The sequence below is a fragment of the Hyla sarda genome, chromosome 8 (genome assembly GCF_029499605.1).
Source record: "Hyla sarda isolate aHylSar1 chromosome 8, aHylSar1.hap1, whole genome shotgun sequence".
Taxonomy (NCBI): domain Eukaryota; kingdom Metazoa; phylum Chordata; class Amphibia; order Anura; family Hylidae; genus Hyla; species Hyla sarda.
Window position 1 is genome coordinate 137903498 of NC_079196.1, and position 27604 is coordinate 137931101.

A 27604-nucleotide genomic window follows, 5' to 3' on the forward strand; every position below is an offset into this window, starting at 1 on the left:
ACACACACACACATACACACACACTAACTTCATTTATTCATACATATGCACATTACCTAGACCCTGGGCTCTCAACCTGTGGTACGTGTACCCCTAGGGGTATGCCACGGGTTGAGCGGGGATACACTAAAGCACTGTCAAATACCGTCCATGCATTGGCCTACTGTGAGTGAGTTGCCGGGGAGACATGTGACCTCCCCTGACGTTGCGCGGAGTTGCCGCACAGCGCAGGAGGACATCACACATCAGTGCAGCCCTGCCGAACTGGACGCGCTGCATCAAGTAGCAGCAAACAGGGTCCCGCCGGAGGCCAGGTAAAAAGGAAAAAAAAAGTTAATAACAACTGTATGGGCCAGAGGGGGGATGTATTGGACGGAGGGGGGGGGGTGTATTGGACAGAGGGGGGGGTGTATTGGACGGAGCACAAGGCATTAAGATGGAGGGGGAGAGGGATAATGGTGGGGGAGAGGGATAATGGCGGGGGGGGGGGGGGGTAATAAAGCACAAGGCATTGAAATGTAATGCCTTGTGCTTTATTACTTCTCATCCCCCCCCTCCACCATTATCCCTCTCCCCCTCCATTCATTTCATGATTAAATGGAGGGGGAGAGGTATTATGGCGGAGGGGGGATGAGGGATAATGGGGGGGGGGATGGGGAGTAATGAAGCACAAGGCATTAAAATGTAATGCCTTGTGCTTTATTCCCCCCAATCCCCTCTCATCCCCCTCTCTGCCATTATCCCTCTCCCCCTCCATTTCATGATTCAATGGAGGGGGAGAGGGATAATTTCTGGGGGGGGGGGGGTGATAAAGCACAAGGCATTAAGATGGAGGGGGAGGGGGATAATGGCAAAGGGGGGATAAGGGGTAATTAATGCACAAGGCATTAAGATGGAGGGGGAAATGGATAATGGTAGAGGGGGGATGTGGAGTAATAAAGCACAAGGCATTTAACATTTAATGCCTTGTGCTCTTACTCCCCATCCCCACTCATTCCCCCCCTCTGCCATTATCCCTCTCCCCTCCATCTTAATCCCCTTCCGCCATTCCCCCTTCCTCTGATCCCCTTTTACCATATTGGATAATAATGGCAAAATGGTATCAGAGGGAGGGGGGAATAATGACACAAGGGGATTAATATGGAGGGGGGTTGATTCCCCCCCCCTCCATCTTAATCCCCTTGTGCTATTATTCCCCCTCCATCTTAATCCCCTTTTGCCATTTCCCCCCTCCAACTTAATCCCCTTGTGCTATTATTCCCCCTCCATATTAATCCCCTTGTGCTATTATTCCCCGCTCCATCTTAATCTCATTTTACCATTATCATTGGATATGGCAAAAGCGGTTCAGAGAAAGGGGGAATGGTGCAAGGGGATTAAAATGGAGGGGGGGGGTGGCACAAGAGGATCAGAGGGAGGGAGGAATAATGGCACAAGAGATTAAAATGGAGGGGGGCTGATTATCCCCCCCCCCTTCCATCTTAATCCCCTTGTATTATTATTCCTCCTCCATTTTAATCCCCATTCTATTATTCCTCCTCCATCTTAATCCCCTTGTGCTATTATCCCCCTCCATCTTTATCCCATTGTGGTGGTATTCCTCCTCCATCTTAATCCCCCTGTGCCATTATTCTCCCTCCATTTTAATCCCCCAGTGCCATTATTCCCCCTCCATCTTAATCCCCTTGTGCTATTATTCCCCCCTCCATTTTAGTCCCCTTGTGCTATTATTCCTCCTCCATCTTAATCCCCCTGTGCCTCTATTTCCCCTCCCTCTGATCCCCTTTTGCCATATTGAATAATAATGGCACAAAGGGATTAAGTTGGAAGGGGAATAATAGCACAGGGGGATTAAGAGGGGGGGGGGGATAGTGGCACAAGGGGATTAAGATGGAGGGGGATAATAGCATAAGGGGATTAAGTTGGAGGGGGGGAATAGAGGCACAAGGGAATTAAGATGGAGGGGGGGAATAGTGGCACAAGGGGATTAAGATGGAGGGGGGGGGGAATAGTGGCACAAGGGGATTAAGATGGAGAGGGCGGAATAGTGGCACAAGGGGATTAAGATGGAGAGGGGGGAATAGTGGCACAAGGGGATTAAGGCTGCTTTCACACTATAAAATTCATCCGTTTTAAAGATCCGTCTGATGTTGCGTCATGAAAACCCTGCAAATCGGTCGTTAAATGGCCATTAGAAAATCCCATGATAGTCTATGGGATTTTTACATTATCCGTTTTAATCCGTTATAGTCCATTATTAATAACTGACGTTATTTTGTGACTGGAGAATGAACGGAAGAAATAGTGCATGCACTATTTCTCCCGTTACCATCTTCCGTCACAAAATAACGTCCATTATTAATAACGGACTATAACGGATTAAAACGGATAATGTAAAAATCCCATAGACTATAATGGGTTTTTGTAACGGCCGTTTAATGGCCGATTTGCAGGGTTTTCATGACGGAACATCAGACGGATCTTTAAAACGGATGAATTTTATAGTGTGAAAGCAGCCTAAGATGGAAGGGGGATAATGGCACAAGGGGACAAGGGGATTAAGATGGAAAGGGGGATAATAGCACAAGGGAATTAAGATGGAGGGGGAATACATTAGTATAAAAGTAAGAACAAGCCTTTTGTCCGCGGGTAACCCTCGCTCGCAAGTTCCGTGCGAGCGGGTACCCGCGGACATACTTTCAGGCTTTGGGGGTACAGTTGTCAAAAAGGTTGAGAACCACTGACCTAGACAACACAGATTTACACACATACATATATGTCCACACACACATATATACATGCAGGGACACTTACTTTTTAAACAAAAAATCCTCCATTCAGTCCCCATCTTCAGTCACCAGCTTCTTTCATCGTCTGCTCACAGGCAGCAGTGTACTCCTGCCCCTTCCCCTTCTCCTCAAACGAGGAGACTGTGAAGTAAACATAGACAGTGAGGGAGCCGATCACAGCAGCTTTAGATCTGCAGACCTGTCAATCATGAAGTGGGTCCATGACGTAGGTGATGACCAGTGGAGAAAGCCAGGCTGGTATGTATCTCAGGAGGCAGGGAGGCAGTTTTTTGACTGGATCTTTCAGTATGAAATACTGACATTTTTTTAATGAAAGCAATTGCATAAACCATTGGTTTTGCATGCTTTACCACATATCAATAGTTTTTATATCTGACAGTGCCCATTTAAGTTTTGACATGACAAAAGTTAATTTAGTAATTTAGTGTCAGTAATGCATTAACTTTTTCTCTGCAATTTTCTGTCATACTAGTCATTGCTACTGAAATGTCTGCGGGGCATTATAGAAAAAGGGGGTATCTCCTAAAAGAGCCAGCAAATCCCCCAGGTGCTTCACATAGTGTAGGAGTGGCACATCAACCACTACTATATCCCATTTTTTATCAGTAGAGTTATTGAAACAATATGGATGAAGCTCGAGCATGTGTAAATCCAATGAGCTGAATGTTTCAGATTGATATTGTTTTTTTTTTTCTTATTTATCAGCAGAAGCATGGATGTTCCTAAAGAGTCCAAACCCTTTACAAACAAACTGCTTGCTGAAGCCATTTTCTTCACCATTGTTGCTTGGAGGACCTGTGGTGCTTTTGCCATTTTACTTTTGTTTCTTCGTTATTTGCTTAAGGTACGATTTACTTTATTTGATCCTTGCTTTTAAAAATATACCTATGTCAATTTGATAACTCTCACCAACACTTCCACCCAGGATTCCTGAAATGCAGGTATCATTGATAGCAGCTACAAATGGAGTCCAGTGTCCTAACGGGTGCTAACAAAATTCAACACCTTATTGAAAGGCATATACTTTGTATAAAAACACTTGTTCAAGACAGAGTAACGTTTGGGCGTTTCAGACCCAGTTGCCCTTAAAGGGTAACTCTCATTAAAACAAATTTTTGCTGTTGCACTCCTTATGGTTAATAAAAAATATTTCTAATATACTTTGTTTAAAAAAAAATGAAGTTTTCTATGTTTTATTTTTGCTTAAAAAAAGCTCAAGAGCACATTTCCCCCCATCTCAAACACAGACTTTGGACCGAAGTCCAAAGGCGTGCGCACGCCTGGGCACACCCTAATCAAGCCCAGGGGGGGGGGGGGATCCGCGGCCACTACCTAGCAGCCTGCAGGGGGCTCCTCGTCACATTCGGGACATCCCTGTGTCCTGAAAGATCTTTTCGGGTCACAAGGATGTCCCGGTTACCTCTATCTCTGCTCATACAGCGCCTGCCACGTGGGCGGAAGTTCACATCACTGCCACATTTCCTGGGTGGACTAGCTTTTCTCCTGCACACTGCCTGATGTCTGTTGCCATGGAGATGCAAATGCGGCAGAATAGAATAGAACAGTGATGACGAACCTATGGCACGCGTGCCACAGGTTGCACGCCGAGCCCCCCTCTGTGGGCACACGGCCATAGTTCGCCATGGATGTCTTTCAGGGCACATTGGATGGCCGGGCTGTCTGGGGAATGTTTAAAAATGCATTTAAAAAAAAAAAAAAGCGGCTCCAGCCGCTCTATCCTCTGGACGCCCTATCCCCCGTCCTCCGGCCGCTCTATCCCCCATCCTACGGACACTCTATCCCCCCTTCCTCTGGGCTACTCTTTCCCCCTTCCTCCGGGCCGCTCCTCCCCCCTTCCCCGGCCGCGCACACTGCTGCGCTAACTGTAGGCGCAGGGGCTGCCCCGCAGCTGCGCACGTCTCCTTCCATTCCCGAGATGCTCCTGGCCGCAACTCCTGGCACCGAGTGTCCATTCCTCGGCATGAGGAAGAAGTGGGCGATGGTGCAAAGTGTGCAGCAGATGGGAGTGGACGCGCCCGGCCTCTGACCCCAACATGGCTGCCGCAGGTAAGAAAAGTGGGGGGGATGTGTGTAATATGTATGTATGGTGTGTGTAATATGTATGTATGGTGTGTGTAATATGTATGTATGCTGTGTGTAATATGTATGTATGTATGGTGTGTGTAATATGTATGATGTGTGTAATATGTATGTATGATGTGTGTAATATGTATGTATGATGTGTGTAATATGTATGTATGATGTGTGTAATATGTATGTATGGTGTGTGTAATATGTATGTATGGTGTGTGTAATATGTATGTATGGTGTGTGTAATATGTATGTATGGTGTGTGTAATATGTATGTATGGTGTGTGTAATATGTATGTATGATGTGTGTAATATGTATGGTGTGTGTAATATGTATGTATGGTGTGTGTAATATGTATGTATGGTGTGTGTAATATGTATGTATGGTGTGTGTAATATGTATGTATGGTGTGTGTAATATGTATGTATGGTGTGTGTAATATGTATGTATGGTGTGTGTAATATGTATGTATGGTGTGTGTAATATGTATGTATGGTGTGTGTAATATGTATGTATGGTGTGTGTAATATGTATGTGTGATGTGTGTAATAAGTATGTATGTATGATGTGTGTAATATGTATGTATGATGTGTGTAATATGTATGTATGATGTGTGTAATATGTATGATGTGTGTAATATGTATGGTGTGTGTAATATGTATGTATGGTGTGTGTAATATGTATGTATGGTGTGTGTAATATGTATGTATGGTGTGTGTAATATGTATGTATGGTGTGTGTAGTATGTATTGTGTGTGTAATATGTATGTATGATGTGTGTAATATGTATGTATGGTGTGTATTATGTATGTATGATGTGTGTAATATGTATGAATGGTGTGTGTAATATGTATTTTGGTGTGTGTAATATGTATGTTTGGTGTGTGTAATATGTATGTTTGGTGTGTAATATGTATGTATGATGTGTAATATGTATGTATGGTGTGTATTATATGTATGGTGTGTGTAATATGTATGTATGATGTATGTAATATGTATGTATGATGTATGTAATATGTATGTATGGTGTGTATTATGTATGTATGTATGATGTGTGTAATGTGTATGTATGATGTGTGTAATATATATGTATGATGTGTGTAATATGTATGTATGGTGTGTATTATGTATGTATGGTGTGTATTATGTATGTATGATGTGTGTAATATGTATGTATGGTGTGTGTAATATGTATGTATGTATGGTGTGTGTAGTATGTATTGTGTGTGTAATATGTATGTATGATGTGTGTAATATGTATGTATGGTGTGTATTATGTATGTATGATGTGTGTAATATGTATGTATGGTGTGTGTAATATGTATGTATGTATGTATGATGTGTGTAATATGTATGTATGTATGATGTGTGTAATATGTATGTATTATGTGTGTAATATGTATGTATGGTGTGTGTAGTATGTATGTATGATGTGTGTAATATGTATGTATGATGTGTGTAATATGTATGTATTATGTATGATGTGTGTAATATGTATGTATGATGTGTGTAATATGTATGTATGGTGTGTGTAATATGTATGTATGGTGTGTGTAATATGTATGTATGGTGTGTGTAATATGTATGTATGGTGTGTGTAATATGTATGTATGGTGTGTGTAATATGTATGTATGGTGTGTGTAATATGTATGTATGATGTGTGGGGGAACTGTACTGCACCTAATGTGGGGGAACTGTACTGCACCTAATGTGGGGGAACTGTACTGCACCTAATGTGGGGGGATCTGCACTGCACCTAATGTGGGGGAACTATATTGCACCTAATGTGGGGGGAACTGAACTGCACCTAATGTGGGGGAACTGCACTGCACCTAATGTGGGGAACTGTACTGCACCTAATGGGGGGGGGGGTACTGTACTGCGCCTAATGTGGGGGAACTGCACTGCACCTAATGTGGGGGAACTGTACTGCACCTAATGTGGGGGAACTGTACTGGACCTAATGTGGGGGGAAACTGTATTGCACCTAATGTGGGGGGAACTGAACTGCACCTAATGTGGGGGGAACTGAACTGCACCTAATGTGGGGGAACTGCACTGCACCTAATGGGGGGGAACTGCACTGCACCTAATATGGGGGGAACTGTACTGCACCTAATGTGGGGGAACTGTACTGCACCTAATGTGGGGGAACTGTACTGCACCTAATGTGGGGGAACTGCACTGCACCTAATGTGGGGGAACTGCACTGCACCTAATGTGGGGGAACCGCACTGCACCTAATGTGGGGGAACCGCACTGCACCTAATGTTGGGGAACCGTACTGCACCTAATGTTGGGGAACTGTACTGCCAACCTAATGTGGGGGAACTATACTGCCAACCTAATGGGGGGGAACTATACTGCCAAACTAATGTGCAGGGACTTTTATGTTTATGTATGTGTGCATGCAAGCAAGAGTGTATTTGTGTGTGTGTGTGTGTGTGTATGTATATATATATATATATATATATATATATATATATATATATATGCATGCACGCAGCGTGAGTTTGTGCTTTAGGGTGCACACCCTAATGCAATAGGCTGCGCACGCCTATGCCGAAGTCCAAACACAGAAAGGGCAGCCTGGAGTGCTGAGGGTGGGGGGGGGGGGTGTCCAGCCTCATCCAATCATAGCTCCTCTCACACTTAACTGCCATATGCTGTTGGTTGGACATCCCCCTCAGCACTCCAGGCTGCACTTCCTGTGTTTGGGCTTCGGTCCAAAGTCTTTAAGCACAAATAAAACATAGAAAACTTCATTTTTTTTAACCAAAGTATATTAGAAATATTTTTTATTTACCATAAGGAGTGCAATAGCAAAAAATCCGTTTTAATGAGAGTGCCCATTTAATCATAAAAGATGTGACACAGCAACAATCAATGAGGGCATAATAAATGGTACTGTTCATGAAAAAATAGCTAAAAACACAATAGTATCACTAAGATTATACTAAGATCAATGCTGATCACACCATCTGAAGTACAAGGGGCCTACTGACACTCATCGGACCACGCACTGCTGCATTGCGGGGGGGTCCAATGAATAAATATGGCCGCTGGAGCTCCTCTTACCTGCTCCAGCACGCTCCTACGATCTTCTCCTCTGGTCTGCCAGAAGGGAGACCAGAGAAATAGATCGCAGATAAGGCTGCATTCACATCTCGTTTTTGCAATACGGTTCCCGTATCAGGTTTTTTATTAAAAAAAACTTATGTCTCTGTTTACAACCGTGTACAATTGTATAGACCTCTCTACGGTTTAAAACCATATACGGTTTGAAAACGGATGTCCGGTTGCATACGGTTTAATAGGTTTTTAGAAAAAAAATGCATACGGTTTTATGTTTGTTCTTCTTGTTCTATTTGTGGGAAGAACTTTCGGCGTGCACTGCGCATGTGCAAACTGCAAAACCATATTGTGCAAACCGGATGGAACCGTACGCACGTTCCCATAGACCACCATTTAAAAAAAAAAAAAAAAACGTATACGGGCTGTATCCAGTTTTTCACCCGGACATAAAACCGTAGTAGACTATGGTTTTGGAGACGGGAAAAAAACGGATAAAACCGTAAATGGTGCAAAACGTACACATCTGGATGCTACGATTGGCATACGGTTTTCTATGAAATGTCAATACATACGGTTTGCAATACGGTTCCATACATTTTTTTTCACTGAAACCGGATACGGCAACCTATGTATAGCACTGATCAGTGTCATTTAGTAAAAAAAAACTGCTATAAATAGTTCCCTGTGGGGACTTAAAAAATAGTTAAAATATATGTGAACAAGCCCCTCCCCCAATAAAAAATTGAATCCTACTCTTTTCCAATTTTACAAATAAAAACAAATAAATAATACATTTAAATTTTTAGTATAACATATATAGTTTTGCGGAAATGTCTGTACTATTAAAATATGATGCTAATGATCCTGTACGATGAAAGACGTAAACGTAAAAAAAAGTCAGAAGTCAGAAAAGGGGAAGAATAAACATATGTTGTTGAAAAAGTTTGAACATTAATAGAAAAGTGCGTACACATGGGTATTGTTTTAAATGACCCACAGAACAAAGAGAACACTGCGTAAAGGCAAAACCCCTTAATTTTCCATCATAAATAATGGTTCTTTGTTGTGCCAGACACTTTATGGTAAAATAAAAGGTGTCATTGCAAAGTACAATTGTTTGCGCAAAAAATAAGCCCTCATATGGGTCTATAGATGGAAAAAAAGAGTTATGGCTCTTAGAATGGAAAAAAAAAGAAAACGCTAAATTGAAATTTTTCTCAAGCCAAATGGGCTGTGTTCTTAAAGGAGTTATCCACCATAAGGTGATTTTAGTACGTACCTGGCAGACAGTAATAGACATGCTTAGGAAGGATTTGTGCTTGTCTTGGGGCTAAATGGCTATGTCATGAGATTACCATAACACTGTGGCTAGCTTTTCGTGAACTTATATTTCCTTTTTGACTTTTCTTTTTTGACTACAAATCCCACAATTCCATTTTCCTCCCTCCCACGCATCAGCCACCCCACCCATTGAAACAAAAGACCTGTGGTTTTCAATCCTACAGCTGTTGCATTAGTTGGAGATTGAGCTCTCTTCCACCAAGCGATCGCTCCTCCCATTGAAGCAGACAGGCTCCCTGTCATCAGCTGACTAATGAGTCATGTCTCGGCTGCATTGCAAGCTGGGAAAAATCCGAGACAACAGTCATTTTGTATGCTGGTAAAAATAAATATTGGGGTGAAAATCACAGGAGAATTGTGAGAAAACAGTCATACACAGGTACAGACACTATATTATGAACTACACTAACTGTACAGCCCCTGTAGCATGGTCAAATAAAAAAAATGGAATGCCCCTTTAAGGGTTTCATTTGCTAAAATGTACATAAATGTCAATTGTGAATTAGACTGTACACTACAAGTGAAGTGACTAATATACCCTTGTCTTCTGTGGTGGGGTATACTGGGATAATATATATATATATATATATATATATATATATATATATATATATATATACAGTAACCCCCGACCTACGATGGCCCCGACATATGATAAAATCGACATACGATGGCCTCTCAGAGGCCATCGCATGTCGATGTCAGCATCGACATACGATGCTTTTATATGTCGGGGCCATCGCATTAACTGCTATCCGACAGCGCAAAATGCTTAAGCTGCTGTCGGATAGCAGTTTAATCATCCCTGGCAGGTTCGCTTACCTATCCCCGCTGCTCCGGGTCCTCTTCGCGATCCTCCGGTGTCTTGCACATCTTCTCCAGGGTCCGGGCCTTGCTTTCCGGCGTCGTTATTACGTCACTACGCACGCCGCGCCGGCGCAGCAGCGTAATAACGTCACCAGAAAGCGAGGCCCGGACCCTGCAGAAGATGCGGAAGAAGCCGGAGGATCGCGAAGAAGACACCGGAGCAGCGGGACAGCATCGGGAGCCCCTAGGACAGCATCGGGAGCGGTGAGGACCTGGTCCGGAGCGACGGGGACAGGTGAGTACAGCTTCCTATACTTTACATTGCACGGATCCCTCAACATACGATGGATTCGACAAACGATGGGTCGTTTGGAACGAATTACCATCGTATGTTGAGGGACCACTGTATGTATATATATATATATATATATATATATATATATATATGTATATGTATATAGAGAGAGAGAGAGAGAGAGAGAGAGAGTGTAGTTAGGAGAAGCCGTATTAGTCTAGTGATGCAAAAAGCAAAGACATCTGTAGTTGCAGTATCTTGTAATACCTTTTTTCAGAAATGCTTATGACTTGATAAAGGGAGGAATCCCGAAAGGTTGTCTCTACAAAATCTTGTTAGGCCAATAAAAAAAGGTATTACAAAATACTGCAACTACAGATGATTTTGCTTTATTTATTTATATATATATATATATATATATATATATATATATATAGTATCTTGTAATACCTTTTTTATTGGACTAACAAGATTTTGTAGAGACAAGCTTTCGGGATTCCTCCCTTTATCAAGTCATAAGCATTTCTGAAAAAAGGTATTACAAGATACTGCAACTACAGATGTCTTTGCTTTTTGCATCACTAGACTAATACGGCTTCTCCTAACTACTCTCTCTCTCTCTCTCTCTCTCTCTCTCTCTATATCTATATATATATATATATACATATATATATATATATATATATATATATATATATATATACAGTGGTCCCTCAACATACAATGGTAATTCGTTCCAAACGACCCATCGTTTGTCGAATCCATCGTATGTTGAGGGATCCGTGCAATGTAAAGTATAGGAAGCTGTACTCACCTGTCCCCGTCGCTCCGGACCAGGTCCTCACCACTCCCGATGCTGTCCTAGGGGCTCCCGATGCTGTCCCGCTGCTCCGGTGTCTTCTTCGCGATCCTCCGGCTTCTTCCGCATCAAGTCATAAGCATTTCTGAGCTCACAAGGAGAAAACACAGGTTCTATCTCACAAAATATGCAGGGGTTAAAACAACATTAGTGGAGAATGGACATTAAGTTGGGCCATAAATTGTATAGCAATAGGACGATAGATACAGATAAGGATGAGGAGGGGGGGGGGGGCTGGGGAGCAGAGGTGAGAATAGTGGTTACGCTGGACAGACAATTTTACTACAGAACCATAGACTGAAGATAAGACTTGGACAGGGGAGGGGGAGCAGGGGTGTGATGGTGTTAGAGCAGGGAGAGAGTAGAGAGTTTAGCAAAGGTTATAGGAAATTTTGATAATGGGATAAGAAGCTTAAATTCACATTAAGTCCTCTGTTCTTGGAGTCATAAAGAACTATCATTTTGGCTTCAAATGTCTTTCTTTCCTGGGTGTTCTTGAAGTTTCCTTTCAGGATCTTGATTTTGAGGTCCTGTAGGGAGTGACCTGTTTGGGTGAAATGGTGTCCAACTGGGGTGCAATAGTCCTTTTCTCTATGGTTGTTGATGGACGATCTGTGGAGGTTCATCCTTTTATTGAGTTGCTGGCTGGTCTCACCAATGTAACATCCCAGGTCACACTTGGTGCATTGTATCATGTAGACTACATTCTCTGTGGTGCAGGAGTATTGTCCATTGATGTTGTATGTCTTGTTGTTGTGGGAGGCCTCAGAATTTGTGTAGATGTGTTGACAGAGTTTACAGCGCGGTTTGGCGCAGGGTTTGGTCCCATTGTCTGTATCTGATGTGTCTGTGGGTAGTTTCCTATTGACCAGTTTTTGTTTTAAGTTGGGTGGTTGTCTGAAGGCCAAGATGGGTGGTTCAGGAAAGATTTGCTTTAACACCTCATCTTCTGCTAGTATTGGCTGCAGGTCCTTGATGATTTTGCGTATTTCCTCAAGGGTGGGATTGTATGTCGTTACCAGTGGTATGCGTGATGAGGTTTGTTTCTCTCTGTATTGCAGCAGGTGTTCACGTGGTGTTTGAAGAGCAGAGTGGATTTTCTTGTGGATGGTCCTTGGTTTGTAACCTTTTTGTTTAAATTTCTCAGCTAGCGTTTGTAGATGTGTGTCTCTGTCATCAGGGTTGGAGCAGATGCGGTGGTACCTGATGGCTTGGCTGTATGAAATACAATGAAATATACCTACAGAAGATGGGAACTGCTATGGGGACCAAGATGGCACCACAATATGCCAATCTGTTCATGGCTGACCTTGAAGAGCGATTCCTGAATACCCAAATTCACAAACCCTACAGATACTACAGATACATTGATGATATTTTCATTGTTTGGACTGAAGGAGAGGATAAACTCAAACAATTTCATGATGCCTTCAACACATTTAATCCATCCATCAAACTCAAAATGGACTTCTCTACAGAAAGTGTAAACTTTCTGGACACCACTGTAACTATAAACAAGGACACAATACAGACATCTGTATACAGAAAGCCCACAGACCGATCCAGCTATCTACACAATTCAAGTTCCCATCCGTCCCACACCAAGAAAGGCATAATATACAGCCAAGCCATCAGGTACCACCGCATCTGCTCCAACCCTGATGACAGAGACACACATCTACAAACGCTAGCTGAGAAATTTAAACAAAAAGGTTAAAAAACAAGGACCATCCATAAGAAAATCCACTCTGCTCTTCAAACACCACGTGAACACCTGCTGCAATACAGAGAGAAACAAACCTCATCACGCATACCACTGGTAACGACATACAATCCCACCCTTGAGGAAATACGCAAAATCATCAAGGACCTGCAGCCAATACTAGCAGAAGATGAGGTGTTAAAGCAAATCTTTCCTGAACCACCCATCTTGGCCTTCAGACAACCACCCAACTTAAAACAAAAACTGGTCAATAGGAAACTACCCACAGACACATCAGATACAGACAATGGGACCAAACCCTGCGCCAAACCGCGCTGTAAACTCTGTCAACACATCTGCACAAATTCTGAGGCCTCCCACAACAACAAGACATACAACATCAAGGGACAATACTCCTGCACCACAGAGAATGTAGTCTACATGATACAATGCACCAAGTGTGACCTGGGATGTTACATTGGTGAGACCAGCCAGCAACTCAATAAAAGGATGAACCTCCACAGATCGTCCATCAACAACCATAGAGAAAAGGACTATTGCACCCCAGTTGGACACCATTTCACCCAAACAGGTCACTCCCTACAGGACCTCAAAATCAAGATCCTGAAAGGAAACTTCAAGAACACCCAGGAAAGAAAGACATTTGAAGCCAAAATGATAGTTCTTTATGACTCCAAGAACAGAGGACTTAATGTGAATTTAAGCTTCTTATCCCATTATCAAAATTTCCTATAACCTTTGCTAAACTCTCTACTCTCTCCCTGCTCTAACACCATCACACCCCTGCTCCCCCTCCCCTGTCCAAGTCTTATCTTCAGTCTATGGTTCTGTAGTAAAATTGTCTGTCCAGCGTAACCACTATTCTCACCTCTGCTCCCCAGCCCCCCCCCCCCCTCCTCATCCTTATCTGTATCTATCGTCCTATTGCTATACAATTTATGGCCCAACTTAATGTCCATTCTCCACTAATGTTGTTTTAACCCCTGCATATATTGTGAGATAGAACCTGTGCTTTCTCCTTGTGAGCTCAGAAATGCTTATGACTTGATAAAGGGAGGAATCCCGAAAGCTTGTCTCTACAAAATCTTGTTAGTCCAATAAAAAAGGTATTACAAGATACTGCAACTACCGATGATTTTGCTTTTTGCATCACTGGACTAATACGGCTACTCCTAACTAATCTATATATATATATATATATATATATATATATATAGATATATTTATTTAGATCCTGTCTGTGCCCCCCATATATCAAATATAACCTCTCTTTATCAGTTATACAGGATGTATCTATACACAGGACACTATGGGGGACATTTATCAAAGCATTTAGTAGGTTTTTTTTGTTTAAAATTGTCGCGAAAAAAGTCGCACGTGCGCCTACACTCTTTTTTCATCGACTTTTTGCTTGTTCAGTGTCCTATGCAAAAAAAAAAATCTTGCTTACCAAAGCAAAAAGTGATTTTTGACTTGCAGTGGTCAGAGATTCGCAAAAAAATCGCATCGCATGAAAAAAGCTACTAAATTTACTCCAGCTCAGACATGGAGCAGAAAAAGCCACTACCAAAGCAAAAAAAAAAAAAAAAATTGCTTACATGAAAGAAATTTATCAACAGGCTGAACGCAGTTGATAAATAAGTCGCACATAAGCAAAATAATTGTAAGAAAAAAATAACTAAAAAAAGGAATACATAAGCAAACATTGATAAATGTCCCCCTATATGATTATACCAGATATATGTCCAGTGCACAGAGGCCAGACCACTGGGCCAAGCACAGATGCTAAAAAGACTTTCCTCTCCTTTAATTCTTTATCTGTATGGATACTATATGCTGAATTTCAGCCCACAGTATCCATGCAGATCATTAATAGCCCTGGTTTGTCACTTCAGGCCCTATACTTGTGACATGGTGCAGTCCCTCACACACAAATAGTCTATATAGTGTGTTACCTGTCTGGGAAAGATCCGTGGGAGTTGCTCGGCAACCAGGAGACATTGGTCAGGGGGTGGAGCCATCTAGAATCAGGGGGAGGAGCCATATAGGGTCAGGGGGAGGAGCTTTCACCACTCTTGATGCACGGGGAAAACGGGCTGCGGGATACTTACTGTTAGGGTGCGTTCACACTGAGTAATTCAAGAGCTATTTACTCAAGTAATTCCTCTTGAATTCTACGCTCCGAATTAATTCACATCTCCTCTGCCCATTGACTTTAATGTTTTTTCTGCTGTCCTGTTCACACTGCGGAAATTCTGCTAGCGGAATTTCAACGCTGAATTCCGTTGAAGAAGCAGAATTTGCGCATTATAGCGGAAAATTGTTTACTATATGCTGTGATAAAGGGTGGTAGGGGTTTATTTTTATCCATGTTTTGGCTTCTATCCCTATTTTGACTCCTTGTATCCTTATTCTGACCAATTAGATTTTCTCATTCTGACTAAATAGCCTCTCTCTTTTAGTCTCTCAAAAAGTTTGTCAGATTCCACAGCATACATTTCATCATTGGAGCAATTGTGCCTTAACTGACACCATTCCCCATATGAAATATTACGTATGGTGTGCACTGGGTGACAAGAACTAGCTTGTAGAATAGTGTTACCCGCAGATTCTTTTCTATAGGGAGATACCTCAATTTTACTGTCAATAATAGAAAATGTAACATCAAGAAATTAGATTAATTTTTTTTGAAAAGGAAGTGGTAAATTACAGATTTAAATTGTTTGTGTCAATATACTGAACAAAATCCTTAAGTGTCCTCCGTATCCCTCCTTAAAGGGGTATTCCAGGCCAAAACTTTTTTTATATATCAACCAGAAAGTTAAACAGATTTGTGAATTACTTCTATTAAAAAATCTTAATCCTTCCAATAGTTATTACCTTCTGAAGTTGAGTTGCTGTTTTTTGTCTAACTGCTTTCTGATGACTCATGTCCCGGGAGCTGTGCAGCTCCTATGGGGATATTTTCCCATCATGCACAGCTCCCTGGACGTGACATCATCATTGAGCAGTTAGACAGAAAACTTCAGAAGCTAATATCTATTGGAAGGATTAAGATTTTTTAATAGAAGTAATTTACAAATCTGTTTAACTTTCCGGAGCCAGTTGATATCTAAAAAAAAAAGTTTTTGCCTGGAATACCCCTTTAACATGACTATATCATCTATATACCTGCCAAGCCACTTGATGGACTGAAAAAATGGGTTGGCAGGCGTAAAGAGAGTTCTCCTCCTAGAAGATCATAAAAATATTTGAAAAAGCTGGGGAGTATTTTGTCATCCATAGAGTCTGAAGGAAGTATTCGCCGGTAAATATAAAAAAAATTATTGGTAAGAAAATATTTTGTGGCGGATAATAAAAATTCCTTCAGACCAGTGGAGTAAGTACTGTGGGCATCTAGGTGTTTAGATAGGACATAAAGCCCCTGTTGCCATGGCATGGAGGGATAGAGGTGATTTGGGTAGGAAGCTGTTAAAAAGGGAATCTAATTGGATGTTCATGCTGGAATCAAGATATCCACAAGGTATGAACTCCAGACAGGATTTAATTTTGACATATTAATAGCATTGTGATATGGTTTAGGATCATATTGTTTAATATGTCTTTGTATTGTTATAATGTGATGAACATTGTTCACATTTATTTGGCTAGCATTACTAATGATGCAGAACTTGTATGTAAATCCAATTTCTTGTTTTACTCTCTATTGGAATCCAGTTCCTTGTCTTACTTTATACTGAAATGAAGCTACGGTCACGTGATCTTAGATGAGATTATAAAAGGTTTTAACTTTTAATGTTTAGTATGACATGTTTAAGGGTTCCTGAGTCTCAAAACGTGTCAGCGTTTGCAGTCTGTCTGTATGTTGCCTAAGAAGATGCAATAAAGTTCCCGTTTTTATGCTGTACCCAGAGAGCTGAGTCTCTTACTTTGTTCTGAGTGGATTTGCTGGGTTGCCGGCATTCCATGCTCAGGAGTACAAGTGGCTGGAGGTGGGAGCTGACCACTCACAGTATTTTGGATGTTACTTATATGTCCACTTAAAATGTCCACTTAAAATATAGGGTATTTAATTTAACCATAACCTACCCCTATTAGCAAGGGTCAAGGTTTTTGTTTAAAGTCCCATGCAAATTTATGGGAAATGTATGTTCCAGCATAACTTTCGAACGGCTGGAGATATTTTGATAATACCTGGTACATATATTACTTATATGTCAAATAAAAATATATGTTAGTTTACTACTCCCTTATGTGAAGGATGTTTTTTTTTGTGATGTATATGGGACTTCAGTTACCTTACTCCACAAGCTCCACTCTGCATCTCCTGTTGAATGAATCAGTCCAGATTGCAAGCCACACCCTCCATGCATGCCACACCCCACCTTGCAAAGCCACGCTCACCCTTGAAGCCACCACACAACTTTTTTTTTATACCATTTTTGTGCATCGATCTGGCTTGCAAATCACGCCCACTCCCACAAAGTCATGCCCCCTTCTATTTTCAGCTTACAATATCTTCATCACAAAGCATCCGCACTTGAGGAGGGGATATGAGTTTGAGATATGAGGTCGGGATATGTGGACAATATATTAGGACGGGATATGAGGTCAAAAGCTTACTCTTTCGATGCTTTTCCTCCACAACAAAGATTAGGAAGGAAACTCAGCTAGTTACTAATAAGTATAAAGCTGTGCTTTTAGAGTAACCCTGACATCTAATGATGTAATGTTGTTATTATTACTTTTAAAGGGAACCAATCATCATATTGTACTCTATATAACCCTTGGCAAAGTGTTATATAGTGTCACAAACAAAAATAAATCAGTAGAAAAAAGTTGCTGAAGCAGCCAAATGGAGAACTTTACACCAAAACAAAGAGTTAAATCATTATGATGAAAATTATGAAACATAGCAAAACTTTATTAATGATATCATAGAAAACAACAAATGTAAACATTTTAGTATAGAAAAGCACAGTGCAGAAGGCTGGATGAGATGGCAGGATACAGGCTAAGACAAAGTGTACAACATATAGACTACTGACAACAATTGCCTATGTCACACAAATAATGAAAGAATAGAGATACAGCAACCTCAATAAATGAGTGACCCAAGGTGGACATATACACATAAACAAAGGAGATCAGAAAGGAGAATTTTTGCCGGAGCAGAGCCATGTATTACCTGCACCTTCGTCAGGGGTGTGAAATGTGCGTTTGGATAGGTGCAGGTAATACATGGCTCTGCTCTGGCAAAAATTCTCCTTTCTGATCTCCTTTGTTTATGTGTATATGTCCACCTTGGGTCACTCATTTATTGAGGTTGCTGTATCTCTATCCTTTCATTATTTGTGTGACATAGGCAATTGTTGTCAGTAGTCTATATGTTGTACCATTTGTCTTAGCCTGTATGTTCCTGCCATCTCTTTCCAGCCTTGTGCACTGTGCTTTTATATACAAAAACGTTAACATTTGTTGTTTTTTATATCATCATTAATAAAGTTTTGCTATGTTTCATAATTTTTTGTTGCTGATTTAACTCTTTGTTTTGGTGTAAAGTGTTATATAGGGTAACTTCTTTATCCTCGCCATCCCCGGAGGATGCTCCTGCCCCCAGGGATGGTGAGGAATATGAACTTATAAGATGCTCCCCACCAGCCCCGTAAGTAGTCCCCTGGGCGGATAGCTTCTCTCACCTATGATAACAGTATGATAACAGCTTTGGTATGCCTGATAAAGTTCCCAGTATGGCCCAAAGCATGTTGCCTTTTATTCACTTATTAAATAGCTTTTAATGGTCAAACGTGACTTTTGTTATATTTAAATCTACTGCTACCGCAAAATCTTACAGATGTTAAACTTACCTATAGTTCCCAGGGTCCCTTTTAAAGGGCTGTCTGCGCTTCCTTCTGCGGAGGGTAATTTGTGGAAGTCCGCTCTGGGATGCCTGGCCCTTCTCCCACATCTTCTGTAAAGGGCCATCTCCTCTTTAGATTACCCACCCAGAAGAGGACTTAGGCTCCCTGATGTCCAAAGTTAAGGAAACGTGTAGGGCAAAAATCTCCTCACCTTCAACATGTGTCCAACAGGGTGGAAGTTTAAGAGGGGGGGCATGACTATACTAGAGCCTATATTACCCAATTGCAATCAATGGTTGCCTCTCAATCTGTACTAGAAAGGCACCTGTGCCTCTTACTGCGGAGGGTACTTCATAAAAAGCTTTATTGGAATCCGGCCTGGACTGCTTTGGGCTTCCTGGCCCTTCTCCTGCACCCTCTGCATAAGGTCAACTCCTCTCAAATACCCACCAAAGAGGACTTTTGCTCCATGTTCTCCGAAGTTAAGGAAACCTGTTTTTTGGCGGAAATCATCTCACCTTCAACATGTGTCCAACAGGGAAGAACTTTGAGAGGGACCATGACTACACTAGAGCCTATATTACCCAATTGCAATCAATGATTGCCTCTCAATCTGAGCTTCTGAGCGACCTTCACAGCCACATGGAAGATTTTGATAACCACAGCAGGCGCAACAATATTATGGTTCGTTGGCTCCCAGAGGTTACCCGGGATGAGGCTATCTTCAAGCTGATCCTTGGTGAACCCCCCCCCTCTGATAAGATCACACTGGACAGAGCACATCTGGACCTTCACCAAAAAAATTCCTTCTTTCCTTGGTTTTTTTTCTGGCAGTTTTTGGAAAACTGCCACTGCAGTTTTTGAGCCAAAGTCAGAAGTGGATCCATAATGGAGGAGAAGTGTAAGTCCTTCCTTTATATCTCCTATTCCTATCGAATACACTTCTGGCTTTGGCACAAAAACTGCAGTGACAGACATCCAAAAACTGCCAGAAAAAAAAAAACAAGTGGAAACTTAGCCTAAAGGAGCAATTATGGCTAAGGCTTGCAATCTTTGAACTTTTGATCACTAAGAGTGGTCAGGAGAGGATGGAACAGTCTTTGCTTCCGCAGGGTTGAAAATCATAATGCTTTTTCTATATGAGGGCTTGTTTTTTTTCTTTGGAGTGACATCAATAATTTTACCACAAAATCTATGGTGAAACAAAAAAGAAATTATTTGTGGGACAAAATTGAAAGAAAAAAAAAAGCCATTTTGCTTCTAAGTAGTGCACTTTTCTGTAAAAATGACACATTGGCCCAGATTTATCAAACTGTGTGAGAGAAAAAGTGGAGTGATTTTCCCACAGCAACCAATCACAGCTCAGCATTCACTTTACCAGAGCTCATTAGCTGAGCTGTGATTGGTTGCTGTTGAAAAATCACTCCACTTTTTCTCTCACACCGTTTGATAAATCTTGTCCATTATCTTATTCTGTAGGTCCATACAATTGTAACTATACCCAAATTATAAATGTTTTATTTTAATTTTTTTTTGACTTCTTTAAAAAAAAAAAAAAAAAAATTTTTTACATTTAGTATGAAAATATAAATGTAAAAAATTCTCCTCTCCTGGCCCTTATACCTTTTTTTATTTTTCCTTATATGGGGATGTGTGGGGGCTATTTTTTTTTGCTGTGATCTGTAGTTTTTATTGGCACCATTTTTGTTTTGATGGGCCTTTTTGATCGCTTTTTATAAATTTTATATGGTATACAAAGTAACAAAAAATACACAATTCTGGTGGACTTTGGTATTTTTTTACGTATACGCCATTGAACATGTGGTTATATTATCATTATATTTTTAAAGTTTGGACATTTTACGCATACAGCGATACCACATATGTTTATTTTTGTTTACTTTTTTTATGGGAAAAGGGTGGGGGTTTGATTCCAACTTTTATTAGAGAAAGGGTAAAATCACATTTAATAACCCTTTTTTATATTTTTTTACGCAATTTTTTCCATCCCAATAGGGTACTATTACATGCAATCATTAGACTGCATGCCCTGTATAATGCTATGCCATAACATCGATCAGTGTTATCGGAGCTCCATTCCTCCAGCCTGTCATTGCTGACTAGAGCATAGGAGCACCCATCAGACAGTGAGGTAGCAGGTAAGGGCCTCTCGCTGTCCTCTCAGCTGATCAAGACACCCCATTTTCACTGGGGTGGTCCCGATCAGCCCGACTGAGCAGCTGGAATTATTATTATTTTTTACGTTTTAGACACCGCAATCAACTTTGATCCTGGCATCTAAGGGGTTAATGCGGGGCTCACAATTGGTGATTTCAGGAGCCCTGTGTCCTTAAAGGGTTAAACATGCATTGGAGGAAGGATGGAAGATCATGTGAAGCAACATTTTTAGGGATTCGTCTGCCTTTTATATAATTCTGCCGTGACCTGTGTTCAATGTCAGCAAGTTTACCGTATATACTCGAGTATAAGCCGAGTTTTTCAGCACGATTTTTCGTGCTGAAAACACCCCCCTCGGCTTATACTCGAGTGAACTCCCCACCCGCAGTGGTCTTCAACCTGCGGACTTCCAGAGGTTTCAAAACTACAACTCCCAGCAAGCCAGGGCAGCCATCGGCTGTCCGGGCTTGCTGGGAGTTGTAGTTTTGAAACCTCCGGAGGTCCGCAGGTTGAAGACCACTGCGGCCTTCAACATCATCCAGCCCCCTCTCACCCCCTTTAGTTCTGAGTACTCACCTCCGCTCGGCGCTGGTCCGGTCCTGCAGGGCTGTCCGGTAAGGAGGTGGTCCGGTGAGGAGGTGGTCCGGGCTGCTATCTTCACCGGGGAGGCCTCTTCTAAGCGCTTCGGGCCCGGCCTCAGAATAGTCACGTTGCCTTGACAACGACGCAGATACGTCGTTGTCAAGGCAACGGCTCTATTCCGGGCCGGAAGCGCGGAGAAGAGGCGCCCCCGGTGAAGATAGCAGCCCGGACCACCTCCTCACCGGACCACCTCCTTACCGGACAGCCCTGCAGGACCGGACCAGCGCCGAGCGGAGGTGAGTACTCAGAACTAAAGGGGGTGAGAGGGGGCTGGATGATGTTGAAGGCCGCAGTGGTCTTCAACCTGCGGACCTCCGGAGGTTTCAAAACTACAACTCCCAGCAAGCCCGGACAGCCGATGGCTGCCCGGGCTTGCTGGGAGTTGTAGTTTTGAAACCTCTGGAGGTCCGCATGTTGAAGGCCGCAGTGGTCTTCAACCTGCGGACCTCCGGAGGTTTCAAAACTACAACTCCCAGCAAGCCCGGACAGCCGATGGCTGCCCGGGCTTGCTGGGAGTTGTAGTTTTGAAACCTCTGGAGGTCCGCATGTTGAAGGCCGCAGTGGTCTTCAACCTGCGGACCTCCGGAGGTTTCAAAACTACAACTCCCAGCAAGCCCGGACAGCCGATGGCTGCCCGGGCTTGCTGGGAGTTGTAGTTTTGAAACCTCTGGAGGTCCGCATGTTGAAGGCCGCAGTGGTCTTCAACCTGCGGACCTCCGGAGGTTTCAAAACTACAACTCCCAGCAAGCCCGGACAGCCGATGGCTGCCCGGGCTTGCTGGGAGTTGTAGTTTTGAAACCTGGAGGTCCGCAGGTTGAAGACCACTGAGGGCGAATGATGAGAAGAGGATGATGAAGGGGGGGGGTGTGGGGATGATGAAGGGGGGTGGGGATGATGAAGGGGGGGGTGTGGGATGATTACAAGGGGATGATGAAGGGGGGATGTGTGGGATGATAAGGGGATGTGTGGGATGATGACAAGGGGATGATGAAGGGGGGATGTGTGGGATAAGGGGATGTGTGGGATGATGACAAGGGGATGATGAAGGGGGGATGTGTGGGATAAGGGGATGTGTGGGATGATGACAAGGGGATGATGAAGGGGGGATGTGTGGGATGATGACAAGGGGATGATGAAGGGGGGATGTGTGGGATGATGACAAGGGGATGATGAAGGGGGGATGTGTGGGATGATAAGGGGATGTGTGGGATGATGACAAGGGGATGATGAAGGGGGGATGTGTGGGATGATAAGGGGATGTGTGGGATGATGACAAGGGGATGATGAAGGGGGGATGTGTGGGATGATGACAAGGGGATGATGAGGATGTTAATGACGGGTCTGGATGATGACAGGGGGGGATGAGGTATTTCCCACCCTAGGCTTATACTCGGGTCAATAACTTTTCCTGGGATTTTGGGTTGAAATTAGGGGTCTCGGCTTATACTCGGGTCGGCTTATACTCGAGTATATACGGTAGCTTTAATGCTGTTTGACTTCAAGATCAGTATGTGCATCCACTAGATTGTTGTGTGCTAGAAGAGGAGTTCGATTGCTTGGAAATTTTGTTTTGCAGTAAGATTAACATGTTTTTAAGTAAATCTTCTGTTTCTGAAGATGTTGGAAAGCTTGTTCCAGAATGTACGAGAAACTTGTTTTCTTTTTTGATGCTGGTTCCTTGCTGAGAGGAGAAGATGTAGGAGTATTTGACAAGAATTACCGGAAGCACCCTAAAGAGATTTGTCTGCAATTGGCATGCGATATATGGATACAGGACCAGGGGAGGATGGTTGTTTAACATAGGAAGAGGAGGGGGATGAAACATCCTTATAGGAGGAACAGTCAGAGGGTGAGGAGGGATTTGCCATCAAAAAGAATTCTGTTATTTTCTAAGGGTTGAGAGGCTTGTTCTTTTTGGTAGGCATCTAAATTATGATCTAAACTGTATGTGATTAAGACAGTAGATTATTATTTATGTGCATAAAAATCTTATTCGTTGTAGTAGCAGTTAGATACGTTGAGCCGTTTTGAGCACTCTGCTGGTATTTACATTAAGTGAGCAAAGGAAAAAAAACATATCTACTGTTGCATCTATTTATATCTGGCTTTTTTGAGGATAAAGGATAAATATTATAGAAGAATTTTTTGTGGAAACTAAAGCTATTCATTGTTGAATAATTAAATATCTATTTTCCAGCATTAGATAGTGCTGTTTATTTAATTTCCAATTGTCTGACCTTTGTAAATTTGATTATACGAAGCAGCCACTAGAGGGAGTTGAGGAAGTCCCACTTTCCTTTTTTGTCATGATAAATATAACTGTGTCACAGCAGTTATGGCTGAAGAACAAGAAGGAGCTCCTTCCTCTCAACTAATGACAGGACCAGTGGTGTGCAATGACCTTTATTGTTTATCAATATTTCTCAGGTCTAGAAGTCTGAAGTGTGTGAAAGACCTTCTGTATGGTAATAAGGTCTGGTATTTATAAAAGTGTAATGTAAAAATGACTCAATCCATATAATGTACAGATGACTCAATCCTTATAATGCACGGATGATGCAACCCTTATAATGTACAGATGACTCACTCTTTATAAAGTACAGATGACCAAATCCTGATGTCACAATTCTTGGGAAAATATGAATATGTCCTTTTTAGGTGAAACAAATACAATATTTTTAATAAGGTTGAAAAATTGTGATGTATCAAGAGAGGCTAGCTAGGCCACTTCCCCTGAAATACACCTTTTAAGCATAAGCTTTTTTGTGGATATTAGAGTGTCTATATCTGAACTGCATGGTCAGTTACCACCCCTGATGGCTAAATAGTTCACCCCTCAATCAGTTGCTCCTGTATACTAAGATCCCAGTTATGAGTCTATCCAGTACTATATGTAGTGTCCTCTGTTCTGCTTTCAGATACCTTAGACATGTGGTGTTAGCTCACTCTGAAGAACACAATCATATTGCTCCAGATGGGTTGCTACACCAGAGGTCTTTCTCCCTGGCTTCTTCTGCTTTGGCATTGAAGTAACTGCACTGCCCCTATTTTGGGCTCTTCTGTCCTGCTGTCCTGCCATAGATTTCACCCACTTATATTGTCTTAGTCTCAGATTTCTCAGATTTCTTCTAATAGTCAGTAGGGTGGTAGGAAACCGATTGCAGTTTAAAGGAGTTCTCCGTAATATGAAAACGTATCCCCTATCCTAAGGATAGGAGGTACCCCCCGCGATCTCCCATATGGCTCTTTGCCGAAATAGCGTGTGCCGACCACTGCATGACACGGCAGCTGGCTCTCCCATAGAGATGTATTGAGGGGGCGTGTCGGTCACCACGTCATGCGGTGATCGGACATGCCCTCTTGCCGCTGACTGCCGGGGCCCCGTACAGGAGATTGCTAAGGCCCCAGCGGTCAGACCCCTGTGATCTGAAACTTATTCCCTATGCTTAGGATAGGGGTTACGTTTTCATATCCCTGGGAAAAGAGAAAAAAAACTCAAAATAGGAGAGCGGACATGTTCCACTATAAAGTGCATACATAAAATACGATATTCCAAATGCACTTACTTCACTGCGGAGGGTTCTTATGTCCTAAACCCTCCTCAAACCTGCATGCCTTCAAACACTAGGTCTGAACACTGTTTTATGAAGCCGTGCGTTTCCCTTGTTTTCTCTTTCTTTCCACTCCAAAGGTCTTTTTTGAAGAGATTTCAAATGCAGCCAAAAATTCTGAAATTCTCATTCCTTTATCAAATACGAATTTATTATACTAAAACATGCATAAAAAAAATATTTAAAAAAAAGTACTAGTACAAACATCCGACACGTTGCGGGGATCATTCCCCTTCCTCAGGGATATACTTAAATAACTCAGTGAGTTGCTTATATACTCCTTAACTTCCAGGTACCCCGGATACAGATTCCTATTGGGCCACACCAACACCTGATTTTTTAACCAAGATATTTAAAAAAAAAAAAAAAAAACATTCAAAAGAAAAATTTATATAATGGAAATTTGATTTTCATATTCTAAGGACGTTCAATATTTTCATTAAAACCATTCGGGGATAACATGTTCAATTTAAAAATATAAAAACTTTCTCGTTTACATAAAGTATCAAATCGCTGGAGCCCTTCTATTATTTGTTCTATGGGAGTAACCTGTAGCAACTCAGGATCTGCATTATGATATAGGGCAAAATACAAGAAATTTTTGCAGAATGAAGTTTGATAAATTAGGAGTTTTGCATCACAATAATAAGACTAATACTAGCAATAAAGAATGGTTCCCATGACAGAAAGAAATATCGAAAGAGAGCTATGCAAATATAGTGGAAAGGAATCAATGTGTGCAACTTCAAGACAAAGCAGCTAGTTCACATAAATATACTAATTATAAATATATTCCAAACTCAGGCACAATTCAGAATTGCTAAATAAGAAAAAGAACTCGCATTTTAATAGTAATATAAAAAGCCCCTATATAAATAGCGTATACAAATATGTTAAAAAAAACATATGGCAATAATCAAGTAAAAAAAAAAAAATAATAGGTCAGACACTTATAATTTTTCAAGAATTTTTTGCAATTCCAATTTTTCAAGAAATTATATTGGAAACAAAATTGTAAATAATACAGATCTTTCAACAAAATTTTAGACGCCGGTACAAAATGAAATAGAAGAGGGAGTTGTAGTAATTAGATCTGTTAGTCCAGGAGCCACCGTGGGGATGGAATTTTCCTCTCCAGTGGCTTTTTTAGGACTTCCACAAGCCCTGTCAGAGCCCAAATTAAAACAAATTATGGATAATAATTAGTAACCCCTCCGAGGTTAATAATGGAAGATGTCCAACGAGCTCAGGCTCTCGATATGAAGCAAGATATGGAGAGGGACAAAAGGAAAGGCTCCCAGGGAATACAAAAAATTGAGAGTGACAGATTATTACACCCCAATAGGGAGGTTGAAAACAAAGAAGAGATTACAATTGGAAGAAGAAGAAGAAGAAAATGAGGAGGGCAACGAATCCAAAAGGCCAAGAGGAAAAGAGAATTAATGCAACATAAAGAAGACATGCCAATACCTGATATAGAAACTTTGAGACAGGGGCGTCACTAGGCTAAAAGATCCGAGGCACGGGCCCCGAAGGTAATGCCCGGTGCCCCGGATCCTAGCTCCCCCTGCCACTAAAAAACATGATGCAGCTACAGGTCCCAGGCTCTTGGTCGCGGCCCGACGCCTGGCCCCACCCCCGCTGCCTACACTTTTGTTTTCTAATTACCTTCATAGGCGCGGGCCCTTAAAAAAACTTTGCAGGGTCAGACTGACAGGCCAGGGGATGATGGGAGTGTACGTGCACCGCGTAGGCACGCACGTCTCATCCAAGCACCTGACCTGTTACAGCCTCCCTGCTGCAGCCTCCCGCGCTTCACACCGCCGATTTCAGGAAAGGTGAGGAGTACAAGGATCAGGGGATATCAGTTAGAAGGAGGGAGGTGAGGGGTGTGTGCAATGCAATTCTGAGTAGACCGGGGTGGGGTGGGGGTGAGATAAGGAGGAGGACGAGGTCCGGGGGAGGGGACACCATCCTCTGCAGGCCCCAAGAAGATTTTTAATAGGGACAGGCATCTTTAAAAATCATAATCATGGCAGGGTTGGAGAGGTCAGGGACTGCTAGGAGCAGATGTGCACCAAGCAGGCACGCACGTAGCTCCAAGCCCCTGATGTGTCCCTGTCTCCGACATCTCTGGACCCCAGTGCACAGTAGCAGCTTCAGCCTCGGCCACCTCACGGCAACCACTGACCCCCTGCTGACCCTCGGCACATGCTGATCTCCTGGGAATGCCCGGCCATAAGATGGAGACTTCCCTAGCTCACTGCTGGTGCTGCCCTTTACAGGTGACAGCCTTTGGCTGTCCAGGC

General features: G+C 42.3%; 1 protein-coding gene across 5 annotated transcripts in view; it reads left to right on the forward strand.

The window, feature by feature from the left end:
- The window catches only part of PGAP1 (post-GPI attachment to proteins inositol deacylase 1), a 1221194-nt gene that overhangs the window by 982480 nt on the left and 211110 nt on the right, over positions 1 to 27604 (forward strand). For 4 of the 5 annotated variants that reach the window (XM_056536017.1, XM_056536020.1, XM_056536021.1 and 1 more), the window contains one exon: positions 3516 to 3654. In XM_056536017.1, coding sequence (XP_056391992.1) covers positions 3516 to 3654 — 139 coding nt within the window. The remainder of the gene's footprint in view (positions 1 to 3515; positions 3655 to 27604) is intronic. The other variant, XM_056536018.1, reaches the window with a different exon arrangement.